At 34.4% G+C, this 24,061-nt stretch overlaps 2 protein-coding genes across 8 annotated transcripts in view; one reads left to right on the forward strand and one right to left on the reverse strand.

Annotated features, from left to right (window-relative positions):
- tle2b (TLE family member 2, transcriptional corepressor b) overlaps nt 1–11,730 on the forward strand; it is an 80,415-nt gene extending 68,685 nt beyond the window's left edge. For both annotated transcript variants that reach the window (XM_077535507.1, XM_077535510.1), the window contains exon 20: nt 10,802–11,730. In XM_077535507.1, coding sequence (XP_077391633.1) covers nt 10,802–10,909 — 108 coding nt within the window. In that variant the 3' untranslated portion in view covers nt 10,910–11,730. The remainder of the gene's footprint in view (nt 1–10,801) is intronic.
- An 852-nt stretch (nt 11,731–12,582) lies between these two features.
- tle2a (TLE family member 2, transcriptional corepressor a) overlaps nt 12,583–24,061 on the reverse strand; it is a 42,818-nt gene continuing 31,339 nt past the window's right edge. For 2 of the 6 annotated variants that reach the window (XM_077535516.1, XM_077535511.1), the window contains exons 5-20: nt 22,750–22,812; nt 22,067–22,171; nt 21,576–21,789; nt 20,743–20,759; nt 20,018–20,113; nt 19,670–19,714; nt 18,697–18,858; nt 17,931–18,057; nt 17,150–17,352; nt 16,991–17,064; nt 16,612–16,861; nt 15,316–15,563; nt 15,104–15,251; nt 14,872–15,022; nt 13,379–13,455; nt 12,583–13,262 (exon numbers count right to left, since the gene is read on the reverse strand). In XM_077535516.1, coding sequence (XP_077391642.1) covers nt 13,155–13,262; nt 13,379–13,455; nt 14,872–15,022; nt 15,104–15,251; nt 15,316–15,563; nt 16,612–16,861; nt 16,991–17,064; nt 17,150–17,352; nt 17,931–18,057; nt 18,697–18,858; nt 19,670–19,714; nt 20,018–20,113; nt 20,743–20,759; nt 21,576–21,789; nt 22,067–22,171; nt 22,750–22,812 — 2,088 coding nt within the window. In that variant the 3' untranslated portion in view covers nt 12,583–13,154. The remainder of the gene's footprint in view (nt 13,263–13,378; nt 13,456–14,871; nt 15,023–15,103; nt 15,252–15,315; nt 15,564–16,611; nt 16,862–16,990; nt 17,065–17,149; nt 17,353–17,930; nt 18,058–18,696; nt 18,859–19,669; nt 19,715–20,017; nt 20,114–20,742; nt 20,760–21,575; nt 21,790–22,066; nt 22,172–22,749; nt 22,813–24,061) is intronic. The other 4 variants (XM_077535512.1, XM_077535515.1, XM_077535513.1 and 1 more) reach the window with 4 other exon arrangements.

Raw genomic sequence — 24,061 nt, forward strand, 5'->3', positions numbered from 1 at the left:
GTCGTTTTTTTTGTTGTTTTTTTTAAAGATCGTCTTACTATACATGGTAGTAAAAAAAAAACAACGCCTTACTATACATGGTCGTTTTAAAATAAACACATTTAAAAAATAAAATAAAAAAAAAGCCTTACTATACATGGTCGTTTTTTGTTTTTTTTGTTTTTCCATCTTACTATACATGGATGTTTAAAAAAAATGCCTTACTATACATGGTCATTAAAAAACAAAAACAAAAAAAAACAAAAAAAACGCCTTACTATACATGGTCGTTTAAAAAAAACAAACCAAAAAAGAAAACCGCCTTACTATACTGTACATGGTCGTTTTAAAACAAACAAATTAAAAAAAAAAAAAAAAACGCCTTACTATACATGGTCGTTTAAAAAAAGCAAACCAAAAAAGAAAACCGCCTTACTATACATGGTCGTTTAAAAAAAACAAACCAAAAAAGAAAACCGCCTTACTATACATGGTCGTTTTAAAACAAACAAATAAAAAAATAAAATAAAATAAATGCCTTACTATACATGGTCGTGGAAAAAAAAAAAAAAAAAAAAAAACGCCTTACCATGGTCGTTTGTTGTTTTTTTTTTTTTTTTTTAAAGATCGTCTCACTATACATGGTCGTTTAAAAAAAAACAACCCGCCTTACTATATACATGGTCGTTTTAAAACAAACAAATAAATAAAAAAAATGCCTTACTATACATGGTCGTTGAAAACAAACAAACAAAAAAAACGCCTTACTATACATGGTCGTTTGTTTTTTTTGTTTTTTTGTTGTTTTTTTAAAGATCGTCTTACTATACATGGTAATAAAAAAAACAAAAACAAAAAAAACGCCTTACTATACATGGTCGTTTTTTTTTTTTTTTTTTTTTTTTTGTTTTTTAAAGATCGTCTCACTATACATGGTCGTTTAAAAAAAAAATGCCTTACTATACATGGTCGTTTAAAAAAAAAGAAAAGAAGCCTTGGTCGTTAAAAAAAATGCTTTACCATACATGGTCGTTAAAAAACAAACAAATAAAAAAAAAAAAAACAAAAAAAAAAAACGCCTTACTATACATGGTCTTTTTTTAATGCCTTACTATACATAGTCGTTTAAAAAAAAAAAATGGATTTTTTTTTTTTTTAAAAACGCCTTACTATACATGGTCGTCAAAAAAAAAAAAACGCCTTACTATACATGGTCATTTTAAAAAAAAAACGTCTTACTATACATGGTCTTTAAAAAAAAAAAAAAAAAAAAACGCCTTACTATACATGGTCTTTTTTTAATGCCTTACTATACATAGTCGTTTAAAAAAAAATGGGGGAAAAAAACGCCTTACTATACATGGTCGTTAAAAAAAAGTCTTACAATACATGGTCTTTAAAAAAAAAAAAAAAAAAAAAGACCTTACTATACATGGTCGTTAAAATAAAAACGTCTTACATGGTCTTTAAAAAATAAAAAAAAATAAAAGCCTTACTATACATGGTCGTCAAAAAAAAAAAAAAAAACGCCTTACTATACATGGTCGTCAAAAAAAAAACGCCTTGCTATACATGGTCTTTTTTTTAATGCCTTGCTATACATAGTCGTTTAAAAAAAAAAAATGGAAAAAAAAAAAAAAAAACGCCTTACTATACATGGTCGTCAAAAAAAAAAAAAAAGCCTTGCTATACATGGTCTTTTTTTAATGCCTTACTATACAGAGTCGTTTTAAAAAAAAAACAAAACAAAAAAAAAACGCCTTACTATACATGGTCATTTAAAAAAAAAACGTCTTACTATACATGGTCTTTAAAAAAAAACAAAAAAAAACGCCTTACTATACATGGTCTTTTTTTTAATGCCTTACTATACATAGTCGTTTAAAAAAAAAAAATGGAAAAAAAAAAAAAAACGCCTTACTATACATGGTCGTCAAAAAAAAAAAAAAGCCTTGCTATACATGGTCTTTTTTTAATGCCTTACTATACAGAGTCATTTAAAAAAAAACAGAAAAAAAAAAAAACGCCTTACTATACATGGTCATTTAAAAAAAAAACGTCTTACTATACATGGTCTTTAAAAAAAAACAAAAAAAAACGCCTTACTATACATGGTCTTTTTTTTAATGCCTTACTATACATAGTCGTTTAAAAAAAAAAAAATGGAAAAAAAAAAAACGCCTTACTATACATGGTCATTAAAAAAAAAACGCCTTACCATGGTCGTTTGTTTTTTTTTTTGTTTTTTTTTAAAGATCGTCTCACTATACATGGTCGTTTAAAAAAAACAAAACGCCTTACTATATACATGGTCGTTTTAAAACAAAAAAAAAAAAAAAATGCCTTACTATACATGGTCGTTGAAAACAAACAAACAAAAAAAACGCCTTACTATACATGGTCGTTTGTTTTTTTTGTTTTTTTGTTGTTTTTTTAAAGATCGTCTTACTATACATGGTAATAAAAAAAACAAAAACAAAAAAAACGCCTTACTATACATGGTCGTTTTTTTTTTTTTTTTTTTTTTTTTTTTTTTTTTTTTAAAGATCGTCTCACTATACATGGTCGTTTAAAAAAAAACAAAAAACAAAAAAAAACGCCTTACTATACATGGTCGTTTGTTTTTTTTTGTTTTTTTTTTTTAAAAGATTGTCTCACTATACATGGTCGTTTAAAAAAAAAACGAAAAAAAACCCGCCTTACTATACATGGTCGTTTAAAAAAAAAGAAAAGAAGCCTTGGTCGTTAAAAAAAATGCTTTACCATACATGGTCGTTAAAAAACAAACAAATAAAAAAAAATAAAAAATAAAAAAAACCGCCTTACTATACATGGTCTTTTTTTAATGCCTTACTATACATGGTCGTCAAAAAAAAATAAAAGCCTTGCTATACATGGTCTTTTTTTAATGCCTTACTATACATAGTCGTTTAAAAAAAAAAAATGAAAAAAAAAAAAAACGCCTTACTATACATGGTCATTTAAAAAAAAACGTCTTACTATACATGGTCTTTAAAAAAAACAAAAAAAAAAACGCCTTACTATACATGGTCTTTTTTTAATGCCTTACTATACATAGTCGTTTAAAAAAAATGGGGGAAAAAAACGCCTTACTATACATGGTCGTTAAAAAAAAAAAGTCTTACAATACATGGTATTTAAAAAAAAAAAAAAAAAAAAAAAAAAGACCTTACTATACATGGTCGTTAAAAAAAAAAACGTCTTACATGGTCTTTAAAAAATAAAAAAAAATAAAAGCCTTACTATACATGGTCGTCAAAAAAAACGTCTTACTATACATGGTCTTCAAAAAAAACAAAAAAAAAACGCCTTACTATACATGGTCGTCAAAAAAAAACCGCCTTGCTATACATGGTCTTTTTTTTAATGCCTTGCTATACATAGTCGTTTAAAAAAAAAAAATGGAAAAAAAAAAAAAACGCCTTACTATACATGGTCGTCAAAAAAAAAAAAAAAAAGCCTTGCTATACATGGTCTTTTTTTAATGCCTTACTATACAGAGTCGTTTTAAAAAAAAAACAAAAAAAAAAAAAAACGCCTTACTATACATGGTCATTTAAAAAAAAACGTCTTACTATACATGGTCTTTAAAAAAAAACAAAAAAAAACGCCTTACTATACATGGTCTTTTTTTTAATGCCTTACTATACATAGTCGTTTAAAAAAAAAAAATGGAAAAAAAAAAAAAAACGCCTTACTATACATGGTCGTCAAAAAAAAAAAAAAAGCCTTGCTATACATGGTCTTTTTTTAATGCCTTACTATACAGAGTCATTTAAAAAAAAACAGAAAAAAAAAAGATCGTCTCACTATACATGGTCGTTTAAAAAAAAATGCCTTACTATACATGGTCATTAAAAAAAACCAAAAAACAAAAAAAACGCCTTACTATACATGGTCGTTTGTTTTTTTGTTTTTGTTTTTTTAAAAGATCGTCTCACTATACATGGTCGTTTAAAAAAAAAACGAAAAAAAACCCGCCTTACTATACATGGTCGTTTAAAAAAAAAAAAGAAGCCTTGGTCGTTAAAAAAAATGCTTTACCATACATGGTCGTTAAAAAACAAACAAATAAAAAAAAATAAATAAATTAAAAAAAAGCCTAACTATACATGGTCTTTTTTTTTTTTTTTTTTTTTTTTAAGATCGTCTTATTATACATGGTCGTTAAAAAAAATGCTTTACCATACATGGTCGTTAAAAAACAAACAAATAAAAAAAACAAAAAACAAAAAAAAACGCCTTACTATACATGGTCTTTTTTTAATGCCTTACTATACATAGTCGTTTAAAAAAAAAAAATGGAATTTTTTTTTTTTTAAAAACGCCTTACTATATACATGGTCGTCAAAAAAAAAAAAACGCCTTACTATACATGGTCATTTTAAAAAAAAAACGTCTTACTATACATGGTCTTTAAAAAAAAAAAAAAAAAAAAACGCCTTACTATACATGGTCTTTTTTTAATGCCTTACTATACATAGTCGTTTAAAAAAAAATGGGGGAAAAAAACGCCTTACTATACATGGTCGTTAAAAAAAAGTCTTACAATACATGGTCTTTAAAAAAAAAAAAAAAAAAAAGACCTTACTATACATGGTCGTTAAAATAAAAACGTCTTACATGGTCTTTAAAAAATAAAAAAAAATAAAAGCCTTACTATACATGGTCGTCAAAAAAAAAAAAAAAAACGCCTTACTATACATGGTCGTCAAAAAAAAAACGCCTTGCTATACATGGTCTTTTTTTTAATGCCTTGCTATACATAGTCGTTTAAAAAAAAAAAATGGAAAAAAAAAAAAAAAAACGCCTTACTATACATGGTCGTCAAAAAAAAAAAAAAAGCCTTGCTATACATGGTCTTTTTTTAATGCCTTACTATACAGAGTCGTTTTAAAAAAAAAACAAAACAAAAAAAAAACGCCTTACTATACATGGTCATTTAAAAAAAAAACGTCTTACTATACATGGTCTTTAAAAAAAAACAAAAAAAAACGCCTTACTATACATGGTCTTTTTTTTAATGCCTTACTATACATAGTCGTTTAAAAAAAAAAAATGGAAAAAAAAAAAAAAACGCCTTACTATACATGGTCGTCAAAAAAAAAAAAAAGCCTTGCTATACATGGTCTTTTTTTAATGCCTTACTATACAGAGTCATTTAAAAAAAAACAGAAAAAAAAAAAAAACGCCTTACTATACATGGTCATTTAAAAAAAAAACGTCTTACTATACATGGTCTTTAAAAAAAAACAAAAAAAAACGCCTTACTATACATGGTCTTTTTTTTAATGCCTTACTATACATAGTCGTTTAAAAAAAAAAAAATGGAAAAAAAAAAAACGCCTTACTATACATGGTCATTAAAAAAAAAACGCCTTACCATGGTCGTTTGTTTTTTTTTTTGTTTTTTTTTAAAGATCGTCTCACTATACATGGTCGTTTAAAAAAAACAAAACGCCTTACTATATACATGGTCGTTTTAAAACAAAAAAAAAAAAAAAATGCCTTACTATACATGGTCGTTGAAAACAAACAAACAAAAAAAACGCCTTACTATACATGGTCGTTTGTTTTTTTTGTTTTTTTGTTGTTTTTTTAAAGATCGTCTTACTATACATGGTAATAAAAAAAACAAAAACAAAAAAAACGCCTTACTATACATGGTCGTTTTTTTTTTTTTTTGTTTTTTTTTTTTTTTTTAAAGATCGTCTCACTATACATGGTCGTTTAAAAAAAAACAAAAAACAAAAAAAAACGCCTTACTATACATGGTCGTTTGTTTTTTTTTGTTTTTTTTTTTTAAAAGATTGTCTCACTATACATGGTCGTTTAAAAAAAAAACGAAAAAAAACCCGCCTTACTATACATGGTCGTTTAAAAAAAAAGAAAAGAAGCCTTGGTCGTTAAAAAAAATGCTTTACCATACATGGTCGTTAAAAAACAAACAAATAAAAAAAAATAAAAAATAAAAAAAACCGCCTTACTATACATGGTCTTTTTTTAATGCCTTACTATACATGGTCGTCAAAAAAAAATAAAAGCCTTGCTATACATGGTCTTTTTTTAATGCCTTACTATACATAGTCGTTTAAAAAAAAAAAATGAAAAAAAAAAAAAAACGCCTTACTATACATGGTCATTTAAAAAAAAACGTCTTACTATACATGGTCTTTAAAAAAAACAAAAAAAAAAACGCCTTACTATACATGGTCTTTTTTTAATGCCTTACTATACATAGTCGTTTAAAAAAAATGGGGGAAAAAAACGCCTTACTATACATGGTCGTTAAAAAAAAAAAGTCTTACAATACATGGTATTTAAAAAAAAAAAAAAAAAAAAAAAAAAGACCTTACTATACATGGTCGTTAAAAAAAAAAACGTCTTACATGGTCTTTAAAAAATAAAAAAAAATAAAAGCCTTACTATACATGGTCGTCAAAAAAAACGTCTTACTATACATGGTCTTCAAAAAAAACAAAAAAAAAACGCCTTACTATACATGGTCGTCAAAAAAAAACCGCCTTGCTATACATGGTCTTTTTTTTAATGCCTTGCTATACATAGTCGTTTAAAAAAAAAAAATGGAAAAAAAAAAAAAACGCCTTACTATACATGGTCGTCAAAAAAAAAAAAAAAAAGCCTTGCTATACATGGTCTTTTTTTAATGCCTTACTATACAGAGTCGTTTTAAAAAAAAAACAAAAAAAAAAAAAAACGCCTTACTATACATGGTCATTTAAAAAAAAACGTCTTACTATACATGGTCTTTAAAAAAAAACAAAAAAAAACGCCTTACTATACATGGTCTTTTTTTTAATGCCTTACTATACATAGTCGTTTAAAAAAAAAAAATGGAAAAAAAAAAAAAAACGCCTTACTATACATGGTCGTCAAAAAAAAAAAAAAAGCCTTGCTATACATGGTCTTTTTTTAATGCCTTACTATACAGAGTCATTTAAAAAAAAACAGAAAAAAAAAAGATCGTCTCACTATACATGGTCGTTTAAAAAAAAATGCCTTACTATACATGGTCATTAAAAAAAACCAAAAAACAAAAAAAACGCCTTACTATACATGGTCGTTTGTTTTTTTGTTTTTGTTTTTTTAAAAGATCGTCTCACTATACATGGTCGTTTAAAAAAAAAACGAAAAAAAACCCGCCTTACTATACATGGTCGTTTAAAAAAAAAAAAGAAGCCTTGGTCGTTAAAAAAAATGCTTTACCATACATGGTCGTTAAAAAACAAACAAATAAAAAAAAATAAATAAATTAAAAAAAAGCCTAACTATACATGGTCTTTTTTTTTTTTTTTTTTTTTTTAAGATCGTCTTATTATACATGGTCGTTAAAAAAAATGCTTTACCATACATGGTCGTTAAAAAACAAACAAATAAAAAAAACAAAAAACAAAAAAAAACGCCTTACTATACATGGTCTTTTTTTAATGCCTTACTATACATAGTCGTTTAAAAAAAAAAAATGGAATTTTTTTTTTTTTAAAAACGCCTTACTATATACATGGTCGTCAAAAAAAAAAAAAAAGCCTTGCTATACATGGTCTTTTTTTAATGCCTTACTATACATAGTCGTTTAAAAAAAAAAAACGAAAAAAAAAAAACGCCTTACTATACATGGTCATTTAAAAAAAAAACGTCTTACTATACATGGTCTTTAAAAAAAAAAAAAAAAAAACGCCTTACTATACATGGTCTTTTTTTAATGCCTTACTATACATAGTCGTTTAAAAAAAAAATGGGGGAAAAAAACGCCTTACTATACATGGTCGTTAAAAAAAAAAAAGTCTTACAATACATGGTCTTTAAAAAAAAAACAAAAAAAAAAAAAAAGACCTTACTATACATGGTCGTTAAAAAAAAAAACGTCTTACATGGTCTTTAAAAAATAAAAAAAAATAAAAGCCTTACTATACATGGTCGTCAAAAAAAACGTCTTACTATACATGGTCTTCAAAAAAAACAAAAAAAAAACGCCTTACTATACATGGTCGTCAAAAAAAAACCGCCTTGCTATACATGGTCATTAAAAAAAACCAAAAAACAAAAAAAACGCCTTACTATACATGGTCGTTTGTTTTTTTGTTTTTGTTTTTTTAAAAGATCGTCTCACTATACATGGTCGTTTAAAAAAAAAACGAAAAAAAACCCGCCTTACTATACATGGTCGTTTAAAAAAAAAAAAGAAGCCTTGGTCGTTAAAAAAAATGCTTTACTATACATGGTCGTTAAAAAACAAACAAATAAAAAAAAAAAAAAATTAAAAAAAAGCCTAACTATACATGGTCTTTTTTTTTTTTTTTTTTTTTTTTAAGATCGTCTTATTATACATGGTCGTTTAAAAAAAAATAAAAAATGCCTTACTATACATGGTCGTTAAAAAAAATGCTTTACCATACATGGTCGTTAAAAAACAAACAAATAAAAAAAACAAAAAACAAAAAAAAACGCCTTACTATACATGGTCTTTTTTTAATGCCTTACTATACATAGTCGTTTAAAAAAAAAAAATGGAATTTTTTTTTTTTTTAAAACGCCTTACTATACATGGTCGTCAAAAAAAAAAAAAAAGCCTTGCTAGACATGGTCTTTTTTTAATGCCTTACTATACATAGTCGTTTAAAAAAAAAAAACGAAAAAAAAAAAAACGCCTTACTATACATGGTCATTTAAAAAAAAAACATCTTACTATACATGGTCTTTAAAAAAAAACAAAAAAAAACGCCTTACTATACATGGTCTTTTTTTAATGCCTTACTATACATAGTCGTTTAAAAAAAAATGGGGGAAAAAAACGCCTTACTATACATGGTCGTTAAAAAAAAAAAAGTCTTACAATACATGGTCTTTAAAAAAAAAAAAAAAAAAAAAAAAAAAGACCTTACTATACATGGTCGTTAAAAAAAAAAACGTCTTACATGGTCTTTAAAAAATAAAAAAAAATAAAAGCCTTACTATACATGGTCGTCAAAAAAAACGTCTTACTATACATGGTCTTCAAAAAAAACAAAAAAAAAACGCCTTACTATACATGGTCGTCAAAAAAAAACCGCCTTGCTATACATGGTCTTTTTTTTTAATGCCTTGCTATACATAGTCGTTTAAAAAAACAAAATGGAAAAAAAAACAAAAAAACGCCTTACTATACATGGTCGTCAAAAAAAAAAAAAAAAGCCTTGCTATACATGGTCTTTTTTTAATGCCTTACTATACAGAGTCGTTTAAAAACAAAACAAAAAAAACAAAAAAACGCCTTACTATACATGGTCATTTTAAAAAAAACGTCTTACTATACATGGTCTTTAAAAAAAAACAAAAAAAAACGCCTTACTATACATGGTCTTTTTTTTAATGCCTTACTATACATAGTCGTTTAAAAAAAAAATGGAAAAAAAAAAAAAACGCCTTACTATACATGGCCGTCAAAAAAAAAAAAAAGCCTTGCTATACATGGTCTTTTTTTAATGCCTTACTATACAGAGTCATTTTAAAAAAAAACGAAAAAAAAAAAAACGCCTTACTATACATGGTCATTTAAAAAAAAAACGTCTTACTATACATGGTCTTTAAAAAAAAACAAAAAAAAACGCCTTACTATACATGGTCTTTTTTTTAATGCCTTCCTATACATAGTCGTTTAAAAAAAAAAAATGGAAAAAAAAAAAACGCCTTACTATACATGGTCATTAAAAAAAAAACGCCTTACCATGGTCGTTTTTTTTTTTTTTTTTTTTTTTAAGATCGTCTTATTATACATGGTCGTTTAAAAAAAAAAATGCCTTACTATACATGGTCGTTAAAAAAAAAAAAAACTAAACTAAACAAAAAAGCACCTTACTATACATGGTCGTTTAAAAAAAAAAAAATGCTTTACTATACATGGTCGTTACAAAAAAACTAAACAAAAAACAAAAAAAAAAAACTTCTTACTATAAATGGTCGTTTAAAAAAAATGCTTTAATGCATGGTCGTTAAAAAAAAAACTAAACAAAAAAAAAAAATGCCTTACTATACATGGTCGTTTTAAAACAAACAAATAAAAAAAATAAAATAAAAAAAATAAAAAAAAGCCTTACTATACATGGTCATTTTTTTTGTTTTTTTGTTTTTTTTTGTTTTTTTTTAAGATCGTCTTATTATACATGGATGTTTAAAAAAAATGCCTTACTATACATGGTCGTTTAAAAAAAAAAAAAAAAAAAAAAAAGCCTTGGTCGTTAAAAAAAATGCTTTACCATACATGGTCGTTAAAAACAAAACAAAAACAAAAACAAAAAAAAACGCCTTACTATACATGGTCGTTTAAAAAAAAAAATTGTTTTACTATACATGGTCGTTACAAAAAAACTAAACAAAAAACTAAACAAAAAAAACGCCTTACTATACATGGTCATTTAAAAAAAAAATGCTTTACTATGCATGGTCGTTAAAAAAAACTAAACAAAAACCAAAAACATATGCCTTACTATACATGGTCGTTTCAAAAAAAAAGAAAAAAAAAGAAAAAAAAACGCCTTACTATACATGGTCATTTTTAAAAAAGAACTTTATTGATTTTGAGCTGAGTTCTCAGCCAAGCCGAGAGGTCACGGTGCGCCTGAAGGTCATAAGCGTTCTGTTGGACCCGATAACCACCATTGACATTGATATTGACGCTATTGACGTTAGCGACTAATGAGCCGCCATCGTGTGCATGAGTGTGCCATGGTGATCGGCATGCGTTCATCATGAGATTGAATTGCAAATGTCTCTCTCTCTCTCTTTTCGGTCGTCCCTCGTCCAGTCCAAGGAGTCGTCGTCGGTGCTGAGTTGCGACGTGTCCCCGGACGACAAGTACATCGTGACCGGCTCGGGGGACAAGAAAGCCACCGTGTATGAGGTGGTCTACTGACACAGCGGACCTTCTGGTTGCCTTGACAACCTCTATCCCATAATAGCCCCTCCCACGTCATTTTACAGCAAGACACACGCAACAAGGAGCTGAAAAGCAACATTGAACTTGGAATTGGAATCTTATGTTTTTTTAAGGGTTATAGTGCATTTTTGGTTCATCCTGAAATTTCTTTCACTTGAAAGCCCAACACGTTTTTGTTGTTGTCCGTGTATACTACACACAAGTGCGTGTGCGTGAGAAGAATGTAAATGAAAAGGAGGCGGCTGCCTAATGAGGGCTGTTTCCTGATTAAGAGCTCAGCAGAGGAAGGGAAGCCCCTCCCCCTCCCCCCGAGGAGCACTGATAGAACACAGTCGATTCATTAGATGCGCACACGCACGCACGGGATGCTGTAATGAGGCCCACGCTGCCGCCACCATACGCTTCACCGAGAGGTGTCACAGGGAAGCTCCCGCATCACCCAGCAGGTTGGGGTGGGGGTGGGGGTGGTTTGTTATATGACCCCCTCCACCCTCTTCCAGGAAAGGACACACAGCCAATTAAAAAGCCTCCTTGCTTATTATTATTACTATTATTATTATTCCTTCTGACGTCTACTGTAATGAGCGCCACTCTGTTCTCATGACTGCCAACAGAGGGCCCCACTAGTGTGGCCCCCACCCCTTCCCCCCCCACCTCGACATGTTTTGCATCCATATCATCACAATTTTGTACTTCTTTCGAGTTTTTCTGTCCCGTCCTTGATTTTGAATGCCTGACTGTAATGAATTCAAGGTTGCCTGGAGCAGACGTGTCAAATTAAAAAAGCCCCCCCCCCCCCCCCCCAAAAAAAAAAGAACAAAAAACAAAAACATCCCCCCCACTCTACTGGTAATGGTGACAGGCAGCCTCAACAAAGCCCCTTAAAGTGGTTTCCAAGTGCGCTTGGTTGTCTTTATTCTTTTCACGAGGATTTTGTACTAAAACTGTAAAACTAATCAGCCAGCATGTTGGACAGGCTTTTTGTGCTGGCACTTCAGAGTGCCTCGTTGTCACGGTGTGGAAAAGCCCCATGATGAAATATGTTAATCCAGAAGTATTGCCACAAATCTTACTTTTTTTGTACAACGAGCTACTAAATTCTTGTGGACGGCGTTAGCAATCATTGGAATCACAGACCTGTTGCACTGATGTTCGTTTTTACCATTTTGTTTTTGTATTTTAATAGTTCACAGGAGTTGGACATGTGGATAATGTTGATGCTTTTGCCTGCTTGCCTTTCAGCCCGTTAGCCACAATGCTAATGCTCTCCTTATTACACACGAGGCTGTATGTATGTACAGTATATGGATGTATGATTACCATGCATTTGCTGTTTTTTTTTCCTCTTCCAAGCTGATGTAGTTTGTTTTTCCTCGAAAAGACCGTCCAGGCTTCGCCCCACTGCGTCGTGTCTTCCATCCCACGTGCTGTATAAACAAACTGATGCTAATACTATAATGTGTGCAAAATAAACACGTGATCATCCTTTACATGACTTCTGTTTCACTTGTGTTGTGAAGACAAAAATTACATCATCAAAGACAGCTGGCCATTTCCAACACATATTTGTCATTAGTTAAATTGGCCACAAAACCAGAGCAAATATGCTAATTAGCTAACTACACAAACAGTCACGTGAAGTCGCACAGTTGCCTTTAGAGAACTTTATTTACATCCATTTAAAGTGAGCAAACAACAAATAACCTTGAACATGAAGCAGCACGTTGCTCTGTTGTCACATCTCCAGTAGAACTGCTGAGTCATGTTTTCCTCAAAACAAACAAAACACAAAAACAAAACAACAAAAACAGCAACATTTGACGACACGCGTTGTGTCTTTCGGGTTCACTGCTGTAATCCAAACCCAAAAATAATAAAGTACAGCCGTGACCTCGCCAAACTGGACCGGACTGGTCCGAACTGGTCCGAAGCGGGCTGAGCTCCAAAGCCGCCCTTTGGCCCGCTTTCTTGTGGTCCACAAAGTTAAAAAAAAAAAAAAAAAAAAAATGCTGCTAATGCCTTGTCCACTACAGAGGTTTTATTTTGTTAATTAAAAAAAAAAAGCAAACATCTTTGGAGGAATCCCACACTTGCTCAGCTACCTGCAAACTGGCTTTGTTGGAGCGTTAAAAATCAGTTTGGAGTCTTTTCTGGTCATTTCTTCCCAAACAAAAAAAAGTAGTCGAGTGTCTGTTTTCCACAGGCGCGTTGATGCCCGAGTTCAGTAGATGACTTCGTACACGGTGGCCTTCTTGTCCCCCGAGCCCGTCACGATGAACTGGTCGTCGGGGGAGATATCGCAGCTCAGCACAGACGACGACTCCTTGGACTGAACACACACACACACACACACACACACACACACACACACACAGGAAGTCCGTTTGGAAATTTCACAATAAAACAGTTGGAGGTTGTTTTATATCAAAGTCGGGTGAGGCTTACCTGGAATATGCTGGAGCCGTAAGGGGTCCGCCAGGCGTTCAGCAGGTTGTCTTTGCCCGTGCTTACAAACCATTTACCTGCATGGGGCACACACAAGCACAAAAAGTCCAAACTAAGTCCAAACTAAACTAAACCTTTGATGTTGGAATGAACAAAAGGTGTACTAGTTTATTCTGGTGTTAAAAAAAATAAAATAAAAAAAAAATAATAATTGCCTTACTATACATGGTTGTTGGGGGTAAAAAAAAAAAAAAAAAAAAAAAAAAAAAAAAAAAGCCTTACTATACATGGTCATTTAAAAAAAAATAAATAAAAAAATTGCCTTACTATACATGGTTGTTGGGGGAAAAAAAAACATGGTTGGAAAAAAATAACGCCTTACTATACATGGTCATTAAAAAAAAAAAAATGCCTTACTATACATGGTTGTTGAAAAAAAAAAAAACATGGTTGGAAAAAAACAAAAACGCCTTACTATACATGGGCGTTTTTTTTTAAAAGAACGTCTTATTATACATGGTCGTTTTAAAACAAACAAAAAAAACGCCTTACTATAAATGGTCATTAAAAAAAAAAAAAAAAGCCTTACTATACATGGTCATTTAAAAAAAAATAAAATTGCCTTACTATACATGGTTGTTGAAAAAAAAAAAAAAAAAAACATGGTTGGAAAAAAAAAAACGCCTTACTATACATGGTCGTTTTAAAACAAAAACAAAACAAAACAAAAAACGGCTTTCTATACACGGTCATTAAAAAAAATAAAAAAATGCCTTACTATACATGGTTGGGAAAAAAAACATGGTTGTTGGAAAAAAAAAAAAAAAAACACGCCTTACTATACATGGTCATTAAAAAAAAAAAAAAAATGCCTTACTATACATGCTTGTTGAAAAAACAAAACAAAACAAAACAAAAACGCCTTAGTATACATGGTCGTTTTAAAACAAACAAATAAAATACAAAAAAGCACCTTACTATACATGGTTTAAAAAAAAAATAAAAAATTGCCTTACTATACATGGTTGTTGGGGAAAAAAACCAAAACATGGTTGTTGGGGAAAAAAAAACAAAACGCCTTACTATTCATGGTCGTTTTAAAACAAAAAAATGCTTTACTATACATGGTCATTAAAAAAAAAAAAAAAAAAAAAAAAAAAAAAAAAAAAAAAAAAAAGAACGTTTTACTATACATGGTCGTTTTAAAACAAAAAACAAAAGAGCGCCTTACTATACATTGTCATTTAAAAAAAAAAAAATATATATAGCTGTATTATTATTAATAATAATCAATTTATTTTAAAATACATATTTAGACGCAAAAAAAAATTATATATATATATATATATATATATATATATATATATATAAATAAAATAACAAAAATAAATAAATAAATAAATAAAAATGCGCAGGTGGTGATCATGCGGTATCAGGTTAGTTAAGGTTATAAAATAGCAAGGTAAAATATTTATGCCAGCTTAAGCGCTCACCACAGTACGCGAACTTGAGCGAGAGCACGCAGCTCTCGTGCAGGTGCAGCTGGTACTTGTCGGGCTTGGACACGTGGAGGACTTCCACGTTGCTGCTCTCCATCCCCACGGCCAGCCACTCGCCCGTCGGACAGTAACCCAGCGAGAAGATCTGCCGATGGTACATGAGAGCGATTTGAGCAGAGCCCAATGAAGTTTGCCTAGCGACAAGCGATGGCGCGTTTGCGTGTACCTGCGAGGTGAAGTCGTGCTGCTGCAGCTGGCGTCCCTCCCTCAGGTCCCAGCATCGCACCGTGTTGTCCAGGCCTCCCGTCCACAGCTTGGTGCCGTCGTTGGAGATGTCGATGCAGCTGGCGCCGTCCGTGTGGCCCTGGAACTGCCTGCGGCGGCAACATCATATTGGACGTGGTCCACGTTTGACGGCGGCGGCGTCCGAGCCGTTACCTGACGAGCGTCTGGTTGTGCAGGTCCCAGACGACGATGTTGCCGTCGCTGCAGCAGGAGAAGCAGACCTTGTTGTCGGGCGAGATGGCCAGCGCGTAGCAGGCGGGCGCCGACGACGTCAGCTCGGCTTTGATGCGAGGGGTGGGCGTGGCCAGGTCCCAGATGGACAGCGTGCTGGCCTCGCCGCCCACGATCAGCGTGCGCCCGTCCGACAGCAGCTTGCACGAGCGGATGTAGTTGTCGCGGTTCTGATTGGATGAAGATGAAGAGATTTTAAAATTGAATACACTTTTTTTTTTTTCCATTTCCCATACACATGAACACACACAAAACCCCCATATTCAGAGACAAAAGAGAAGAAAACAGACGTAAAAACTACCTACACAATATACCACTGTGTACTATACTACATGAAACACTAATATACTTTGAATTCTATTATTAAATACACAGCATAGTACTTGCATATATTTATGGAAATATGAAAAATATTAATATTTGCTCATCTATCATCTTATCAATAATATGTTATATATACCATTTCTACATGGTCACTGGGAATAACCCATCCATTCATTTTTATTTAACATGCAAAGTATATCATTAAAAGTACATAAAATATGTTTAATTTATTATTAACATTTTTACATAGTGATATAAATATTTTTAATATGTTTAATGTATTATGAACACGTGTGCTGTATACACCTTATACAGTACTAAAAATAAAACAAAATATAATACAAGGAAATAAATATATATGTATTTTATTTATTAACATTTTTACATAGTGATATAAATATATATTATGTTTAATGTATTCTGAATACATTTTATGTGCTGTATACACCTTATACAGTATTAAAAATAAAACAAAATATAATATAAGGAAATAAATATATATGTATTTTATTTATTAACATTTTTACATAGTGATATAAATATATATTTAGTATGTTTAATGTATTCTGAATACATTTTATGTGCTGTATACACCTTATACAGTATTAAAAATAAAACAAAATATAATACAAGGAAATAAGATATGCATTTATTATCCATAAACTTGTGTACTTTATATATTTTTCTGCATTTTTATTTAAGATGATTTGAGAACACTTGTTTAAATTAAAAATGGAAAATAAAAGTATAATTTCTATTATTCAAGGTCATATTTAAGGAAGGCATATATTTCATTTATTATTTCATTTTAAATGTACATAGTTATATATTTTTAATATGTTTTCATGAACCTGTTTTGCGCCCATTTTGTTACGACATTGAAGAGGGACTTGCCAGGCAATCGAGCTGCGCCATGGGACTCTTGCTGCCGGGCTGGCTGATGTCCCAGACCTTGACGCAGCCTTTGCCGCCCGTGTAGACGTGACGCGTGGACGTGCTGATGGTGACGGCGCACACCACCTCGCCGTGGCTCAGGCTGTGGATCTGCCGCGCGTGGCGAGGGATGCCCGGACCCAGCAGGGCGTCCGGAGGGAAGGGCACCGGCTGCATCTGCCCGTCGGCGCTCACGTGGAACGAGTATGCCCTGGGGGGAGGGAGTGGCAATGTCATTTCTTTTTTCTTTCTTAATAAGCAAAAGAGGGGAGTCAAGATTTGTGTGTTGAAATAAAAAAATGTGATGTTATTCAGAGGATTCCAGCAAGCTCAAACTTACGGTTTTCCGGAAGCGGCCGACTGCAGGCTGGCGGGCAACCCGGGCACTCTCATGTGTGGAGACTCATAACCCACCTGCGTAAGTGGAGACATCCATCGCTAGGCGAATATGTTCTGCATGTCTTCTCTCCAAACTCTCCCCTGCTGATTTTTCACTCACCACCGGGGAGCGTCCGTAGCCTGCCGCTGCCGCAGCTGCCGCGGCCGCTGCCGCCGCCCCGTTCATCTGCGGCGAGACCAGGTGGAGGCCGGCGCCATAGGCCGCCGCCCCGGGTAGGTCCCCGTTGACCCCAGGAGGGGGCAGACCGAAAGCCCCCGGGGGGTACGCACCCTGCATGACCAAGGGGTTCCTCAGACCCAGAGCTGTGGGGAAGAATTGCAGTTATCACTCACGATGGTGCTCCATCTTGACACTCAGTGCAGCTCTAGAACACTAGTGCCCCCTGCTGGCCACTGTACTGTAACTCCCAGCGGACACAGTTGACAGCGGCAGAGCTTAAAAAAAAAAAAAAAAAAAGTGCTGACAGAGCCACGCACGCCATCGATGGATGCTCATTATGAAGCAGTCAGTCAAGTCTGCTTATCTTCAGATTTTGGCACACCATTAAAAGGGTCCAGTTGGCGGTCGGCTTGGAGCGAGATGGCCGCCACACATGCTAATAACTGCAGTTGATGCACTCGCACATCATGTAACAGCCATGCTGGCAGACGGCTAATTACATGGGCGGGCCTAAGGAAGGTCTACAACTTTTATTTTATTTATTTTTTATAGGGTCCATCAATAAGAGAAACCTTTTGAGCAAATGAGTCTCTTCGTTGCAGCAACTTCATCACACAGCAGAATATGGTTTCGGAATTTTGCATGATCAACTTGTACTTGATTCAAACTTAGTAGCAACCTGACAAAATCTACAACAAGTTTGCTTGTCATGGGGTCTTACCTAGCGGGTCGACACCAGGCTTGCCAGGGATGGGTCTGAATTGCGGCGGTCCACTCGGTCCAGGGGTGTTGGACTCTTGTGACATTGGGGTGCCCGGCTTCATACCTGGAGTGCTAGACTTCTCTCGCTGCAGAGAGAATGTAAGACATCAGCTTACCAGCCACCATGATTGAAGATAAGAATCAAGTCAATTCAAAACTATTCACTCAAGTGAATAATAATTAAAAATAAATAAATAAATAAATAAAACATGGGGTGCCTTGCTTTGATAGTTGCCGAGTCAAATTTCATGAATTTATTTTATGAACTTAAATGGGCAGTTCTTTCTTTAAAAAAAAAAAAAAAAAAAAAAAAAAATGAAAAAAAAATACAGCCATGCACGAGACTCTTCACAAGTTATTGCCCTTTTAGTTATAGTTGCTAAAGGTTTTTCCTCCAATATCTAAAATGATTTTGATGAGTTTTTTGGGTTGTCTTTGAGAGATATTAATATTTGTTGCATCTGTGTGTCCCTGAATCAAAAACAAAATAAAATGGCTAATAGGAAAGTAGTGATTGGTATTTTTTTACAGGTTGCAAAGCAGTAACATCTTCACATCTTTTAAAGGGCAATGTTCGAAAAAGTGTTTGAAATGAGAGCACTAAGATCATAGCTTGCGGTATGTTTAGGGCTGAAATTATTATTAAAGGCAATTATAAAACATTTTCAGGTGAGTTTGTGAATAGTGAAGTACGCAGAGAGAATCCACCCAAGTCTACGTGGTACCTGCGTAGACTCTTTGCCACGCGACGGCGACGCGGCGCTGCTGGAGGACGCCAGCGAGGTGGGGCTGGCCTGCGGGGGGACTTCCTTGCGGGAGGGCGCCATCTTGTCCAAGCCGTTCTCCCTGGACGAGTACGACTGCACGCTGCGGGGCGACGACGGGTCCTGGTTTGTCACAGGGCAGAAACGTTTAGCACACGGGTGGATAGACTCAAGTACCAGAGTGTCAAAGAAAACATGGCGTCAATCACCTGGTCAATTTCTTTCTGTAGTAAAACTTACCGTAGCAACTAATATCATTATATAGAAAGTGGATATTTGCGGGAACATATATGTTATTGTGATTTTTATTCTCCGCACCTTTTTGCCACCTAACAACTCCCACATAATACTTTCAATTTACAAGTTCAAATTTCAACTAGCATAAAAGAAATTAACGCCTCCCGGGGTATATATAACTTATCATAATTACCAAGTGTCTGATACTGCTCAGTGGCACAGTTGTTAAAGCGCATTGTCCAGTAACCAGGAGGTTATAATTTCATAATTATCTCTCAATTTGCTTTCAGCATTCCCACGCAATTTCTCCAGAAATTGCACTTAGTCTAGTTCAAAGCGCCATTACAATTACTTATTAATGTGGAACTTTACCTGTGGAGTCTTTGTCCTCACTAGTAGGACATGTTATGAGTGACACAAAGCTTTAAACTCTCTAATAAATATGTGCTACTAGTGACATTACAGAAGTCTACTAGTTAAAATCCAGCGCTCCACTAGTGGCTCCAATATATAAGCAACCGCTAGATGCAACACAAAAGCGCATATTGTTACATTAATACTTCGCTGACAGTGTTAATGACAAGTGAACAATTTCATGTTTGTTATTAGATTGTGCAGGTGTACCTAATGTTGTGACCAGAGCGTCCCGCTAGTGTTCTTCAAATAATACAAATTTAAAACTATGACATGAACTCACCTCGTCAACCACCAAGTTATCATCACTTTTGTCTGCGTCACTGCCCTGTGGAAAGAAAGAGATCAAGTAATTAGTTGAATTAAAACAATTCTCTTAATATTTTATACAATAGTCCTTCAGTAACAGACAAAGATGTTGCTAAACAAAAGAATTGAAAAAAGTATTAATATTGTTAAGATGATTATTTTAGATGGTATGCACATTTTCGATGGTAAGCATAAACTTTATTTAAACTGTTAGTCTGAATGTAATCAACTTGAACATATACTTGCATACATGATCTAAAAATGAATCTTGAAATCGTATACTGCAATATGCAACTAAAAGGAAGTGTGCGACGAAGCTCACATAGTCTGTCATGAACTCCTTCTCGTCAGCTTTCCTCTTCTTGCCGTTGCTGAGGTAGTCTGCCGGGCGACCTTTGTCCCCATTGGACAGTGAGCTCTGCAGGAGGGAGAGATGGAAGGACGGAGGGAAAGAACGGGAGTCACAGAGGACAGAAAGTTAAGAGAGCGGCGATGAGGTGAGAGTGAGTGCAATGAATCATCTAAAAGAGTCAGAAAACTGCAGACACACAAAATATCTCCTCAAATGTATCACGTGGCATCACTTACTCAATCTCCTCCTTTTCCCACTGTTTTGCTATTCTGAGCTGAGCTAGACTTTAGACAATGGTCTATTTCAAAGCGGACATACTGAAAACTTACTTTTAATGGCTTGTATACAAATAGTTATGTGCTGTCAAGTGTGAAATTAAACCAGCAAAAAAATCTTTTGGTGCAGTTTTGGAAAATGTGTCATATATACTAGTAGGGCTAATTTACACTATACTGCCCTGAGACTGCTGAGTTTCTCCACCTATGATGATAGGAGGCTTGGGGGACACCCAGTGAGATGTGCAAAGTTGTGGCAGAAGACTTTTTTTTTGGACAAACTATATAACCAAAACGGTTATATTCACAATATATCTGTTTATTGGGGGGGGGCACCAACCCGCTGTAATATCTATTCGATATATCCTGAAAAGGGAATGCTACGACATATTACTGTATTGTGAAATGTTTTGTACTCACTGGTCCTGCTTCCCGGTCTGTGTCCAGGCAGAGGTCGCGATGGGTCCAAAATAAGAAGAAGAAGAAGAAGAAAGAAGAAGAAAAAAAAAAAAAGAAAGTTAGACAACATTAGACAACATTATTACAATATATCCTTTGTCAAGATATGAACTTGAAAGTCTTTTAGCTTTACAAATGAGTTCCAATTTAGGAGCCATTGGACAAAATATCAAGGAGGGGGATTATATTGGAATGGACAAAATGGCCTCTTTAAACCAAAATGGCTGACTTCCTGTGTTATTGGATGTGGCTTTTTTTTTTCTTTTTTTTTTTTAAATATATAATAATTCTACTATGACACATATATGGTACAGTGGATTACTGGTTAGCACGTCCGCCTCCCAATTCTGAGGACTCGAGTTCAAGTCCGGGCTCCGGCCCTCCTGGTTGGAGTTTGCATGTTGTCCCCGTGCCTGCGTGGGTCTTCTCCGGGTACTCCGGTCTCCTCCCACATTCCAAAGACATGCTTGGCAAGTTAACTGGCCTCTCCAAATTGTCCCTCGGTGTGATTGTGCCGTGTGGATGGGCGTATTGATGAAGTAAAAAAAAAAAAAAAAAAAAAAAAAAAAATTCATTCTAATTTTGTCATGACTGTAAATTTTATGCAGTACAATACTACAGTGCTACTTAAAAAAAAAAAAAAAAAAAAAAAAAAAAAAAACGCAACCATTGTGTTTTGGGGGAATAGAATGGATTTGTGGTACAATATTTCCATTCGTTTAAATGGTGACTCCAACTCAAAACTCAAGGTGACCCTTCCAATTCATTTGGAATCATTTTGAAATTTCCTTCACCTCTGTGATGCTCAGCAGCTGCGGCGGCGGCAGCAGCGGCCTCCAGATGAGCCCTCTCGTCCTTGGCGGCCAGCTGGGCCCCCAGAGCCCCCGACAGGGCCAATAGACCGGAGCTCCCGCCCAGCGCCAGCCCCGGGTGGGGCAATCCCGACGGGTGTGGACCCACCGGCAGACCCTGCGCGTGTTGGGAGAGGTGCTGCGCCTGGAGCTGCTGCTGCAAAGGGGGGGGGGGGGGGGGGGGGGAGAAACACACGGGTGACTTATAGGCGCTTAGACGGGGAGGAAGTCCACAGCAGGAAAGCAGGAAGTGCAGCGTGAGAAATGCACAAGTCAGGGCAGTGGGCCTGGGGGGGGGGGATCATGATATGAAATGTGACAATTTCAAGACAGCCAATTAATGTGCAGTGGGCCTAAAAGGGTGCCTCATGAATCATTTTTAAACAGTAGGGGGAAAAGGAGGGAAAAATAAAAGGTGAGCATAAGGTACACACGCTATGAGGCAGAGGGGGGAGCCCACGTACCCCTATGGAAGCATTTAACTCCCCCATGGTCACCTGTTTGGCGCGCTCCATAGCTTGGACCACCTGTTGCTGGTGCTGCGGGGACAAAAAAGGGCAGAGGTCACTCAAAGGACACGCTGTGCTCGCTCTCATAAATATTCATTGTGTGCAAAGTGGATTGATTAGCATGAAAAGCTATTCAGCATGTATGGAATGAATGTGACCAGTTGGCCATCCAGAAAAGTGCTCCGTGTGTGTGTTGTTTGTGTGGCACAAGCCTTGACATTTACACTTTTGTGTGTACATTTGTCTTAGCTGAGACATTTTGGCTGGAAAAAAAAATGCTTGGATGAGCTCTTTTTACCCCATTACAAAGTGTGTGTGTGTTCTTGTCTCTGTATCTTTGTGTGGCATAGACCTTGGCATTTACACCTTTATTGTGTGGACATTTATCTTTGCCTGTACATTGTGGCCTGGTAAAATGCTTGGGCGAGTTTCATTCGACCTATTAGACCGTCCGTGCGCGTTCTTGTCTTTTATATTTTTTTTGGCACAACCCTTGACAATTACACCTGCACCGTGAGGACATTTAATCTTTCGATGGATATTTGGGCTGGAAAATGCTATAGGAAAAATTTGCAGAGACCATGTTTGTGTTTGTGCGTGTGTCCCACCTCCTGTGACAGGAATGGGATGAGTTGAGCGCAGATCACATTTAGCCGTTTGGCAATCTCCGTCTGAAAGTGGGAGGGGAAAAAAAAAAAAAAAAAAAAAAAAAAAAAAAATAAAAAAGATATTTGATGAATAAACATACACAAAGAGACACATACACAAACGCGCACACGCACCGTCGCTGTGACCCGCTTCTCCCCCAGACCCGCGTGGTAAATATTTCAGCCGCTTACATCTGGTCCATGCAAATGGAATCTTTGCCAGGGAGTTGGACTAAAATATTCATGGTGAGCATCTGCTGTGGCCGCAGCCAGCCCACACACACGCACATGCACACACACAGTGAGTGTGTGTGGTGGTTTGTGGAAAAAAAAATCCCACTCATATGTGTGTGCGTGCTCCTCAGATGTTTGTACTGTATACGCGTTCACATTCCGCAAGCTTGTGTGTGCGTTCTATGCTGGGGGTCAATGACTCTTACTGAGGGTGTGTGTCCAACTGCTCGACTGCACAGCCAACTCCTCTCCCTCCATCTTATTAAGTGTGTTTATGCAACAACAACAACCTGGTTTAAAAAAAATGGGGTGGCAATCAAAGCTATTTTATCACAATATTTAATTTATGAAGATTGAGACAATCTATATATTGGAAGAAAAGCAAAGTGTTTCTTTTTGCAGTGTTGACAGCGCATAGGAGAATTTCAGCAAGAATATGAATATTTGATGGTGCACCTGCACTGTAGTGTCAGAGATATGATACAGCAGTATACAACAATATTTCGATGTTTATATTTTTGTGCATGCCCATTGCCCACAGTGAGCATGCATGTCTTTTTCTATTTACTAACTGACATATTTACTTTTATTACAGTAACACCACAATGCCACAGTTTTAAAACTACCGCGAAACTTTCAATTTTTGAAATGGTTGTATTTATGATTTAGGGTAGAAATATTGTGTGTTGTGATGCAATATTGATTCTGATACGCCAGCATCAGTTATTGCCCCAAAAATGTTATCTAATTGATCAAATGTAGCATTTTGGTAATTTTGCCAATGAAAATTTAGGCCCAAGTGATGAATTGGCCAGCCAAGATTAGCTAAAAAATGTTATTTCTAAAAACATTTAAAAATGCTATGTTCATTCCACCCACACACCCATCCCAGGTGCATACTCTGTTCAATCCAATGTAAGAAATTCAGGGCGCTAAGTATCAAACCGCCCTCTTTCGCCCTCTGTTGGTCATTGTTATTTTTCATATTTCCCAGATGGTTTGTGACTGTGTGTGAAGACAAATTCCATATGTTTTTACA

This window comes from Festucalex cinctus, chromosome 10 (assembly GCF_051991245.1).
Source record: "Festucalex cinctus isolate MCC-2025b chromosome 10, RoL_Fcin_1.0, whole genome shotgun sequence".
Lineage (NCBI taxonomy): Eukaryota > Metazoa > Chordata > Actinopteri > Syngnathiformes > Syngnathidae > Festucalex > Festucalex cinctus.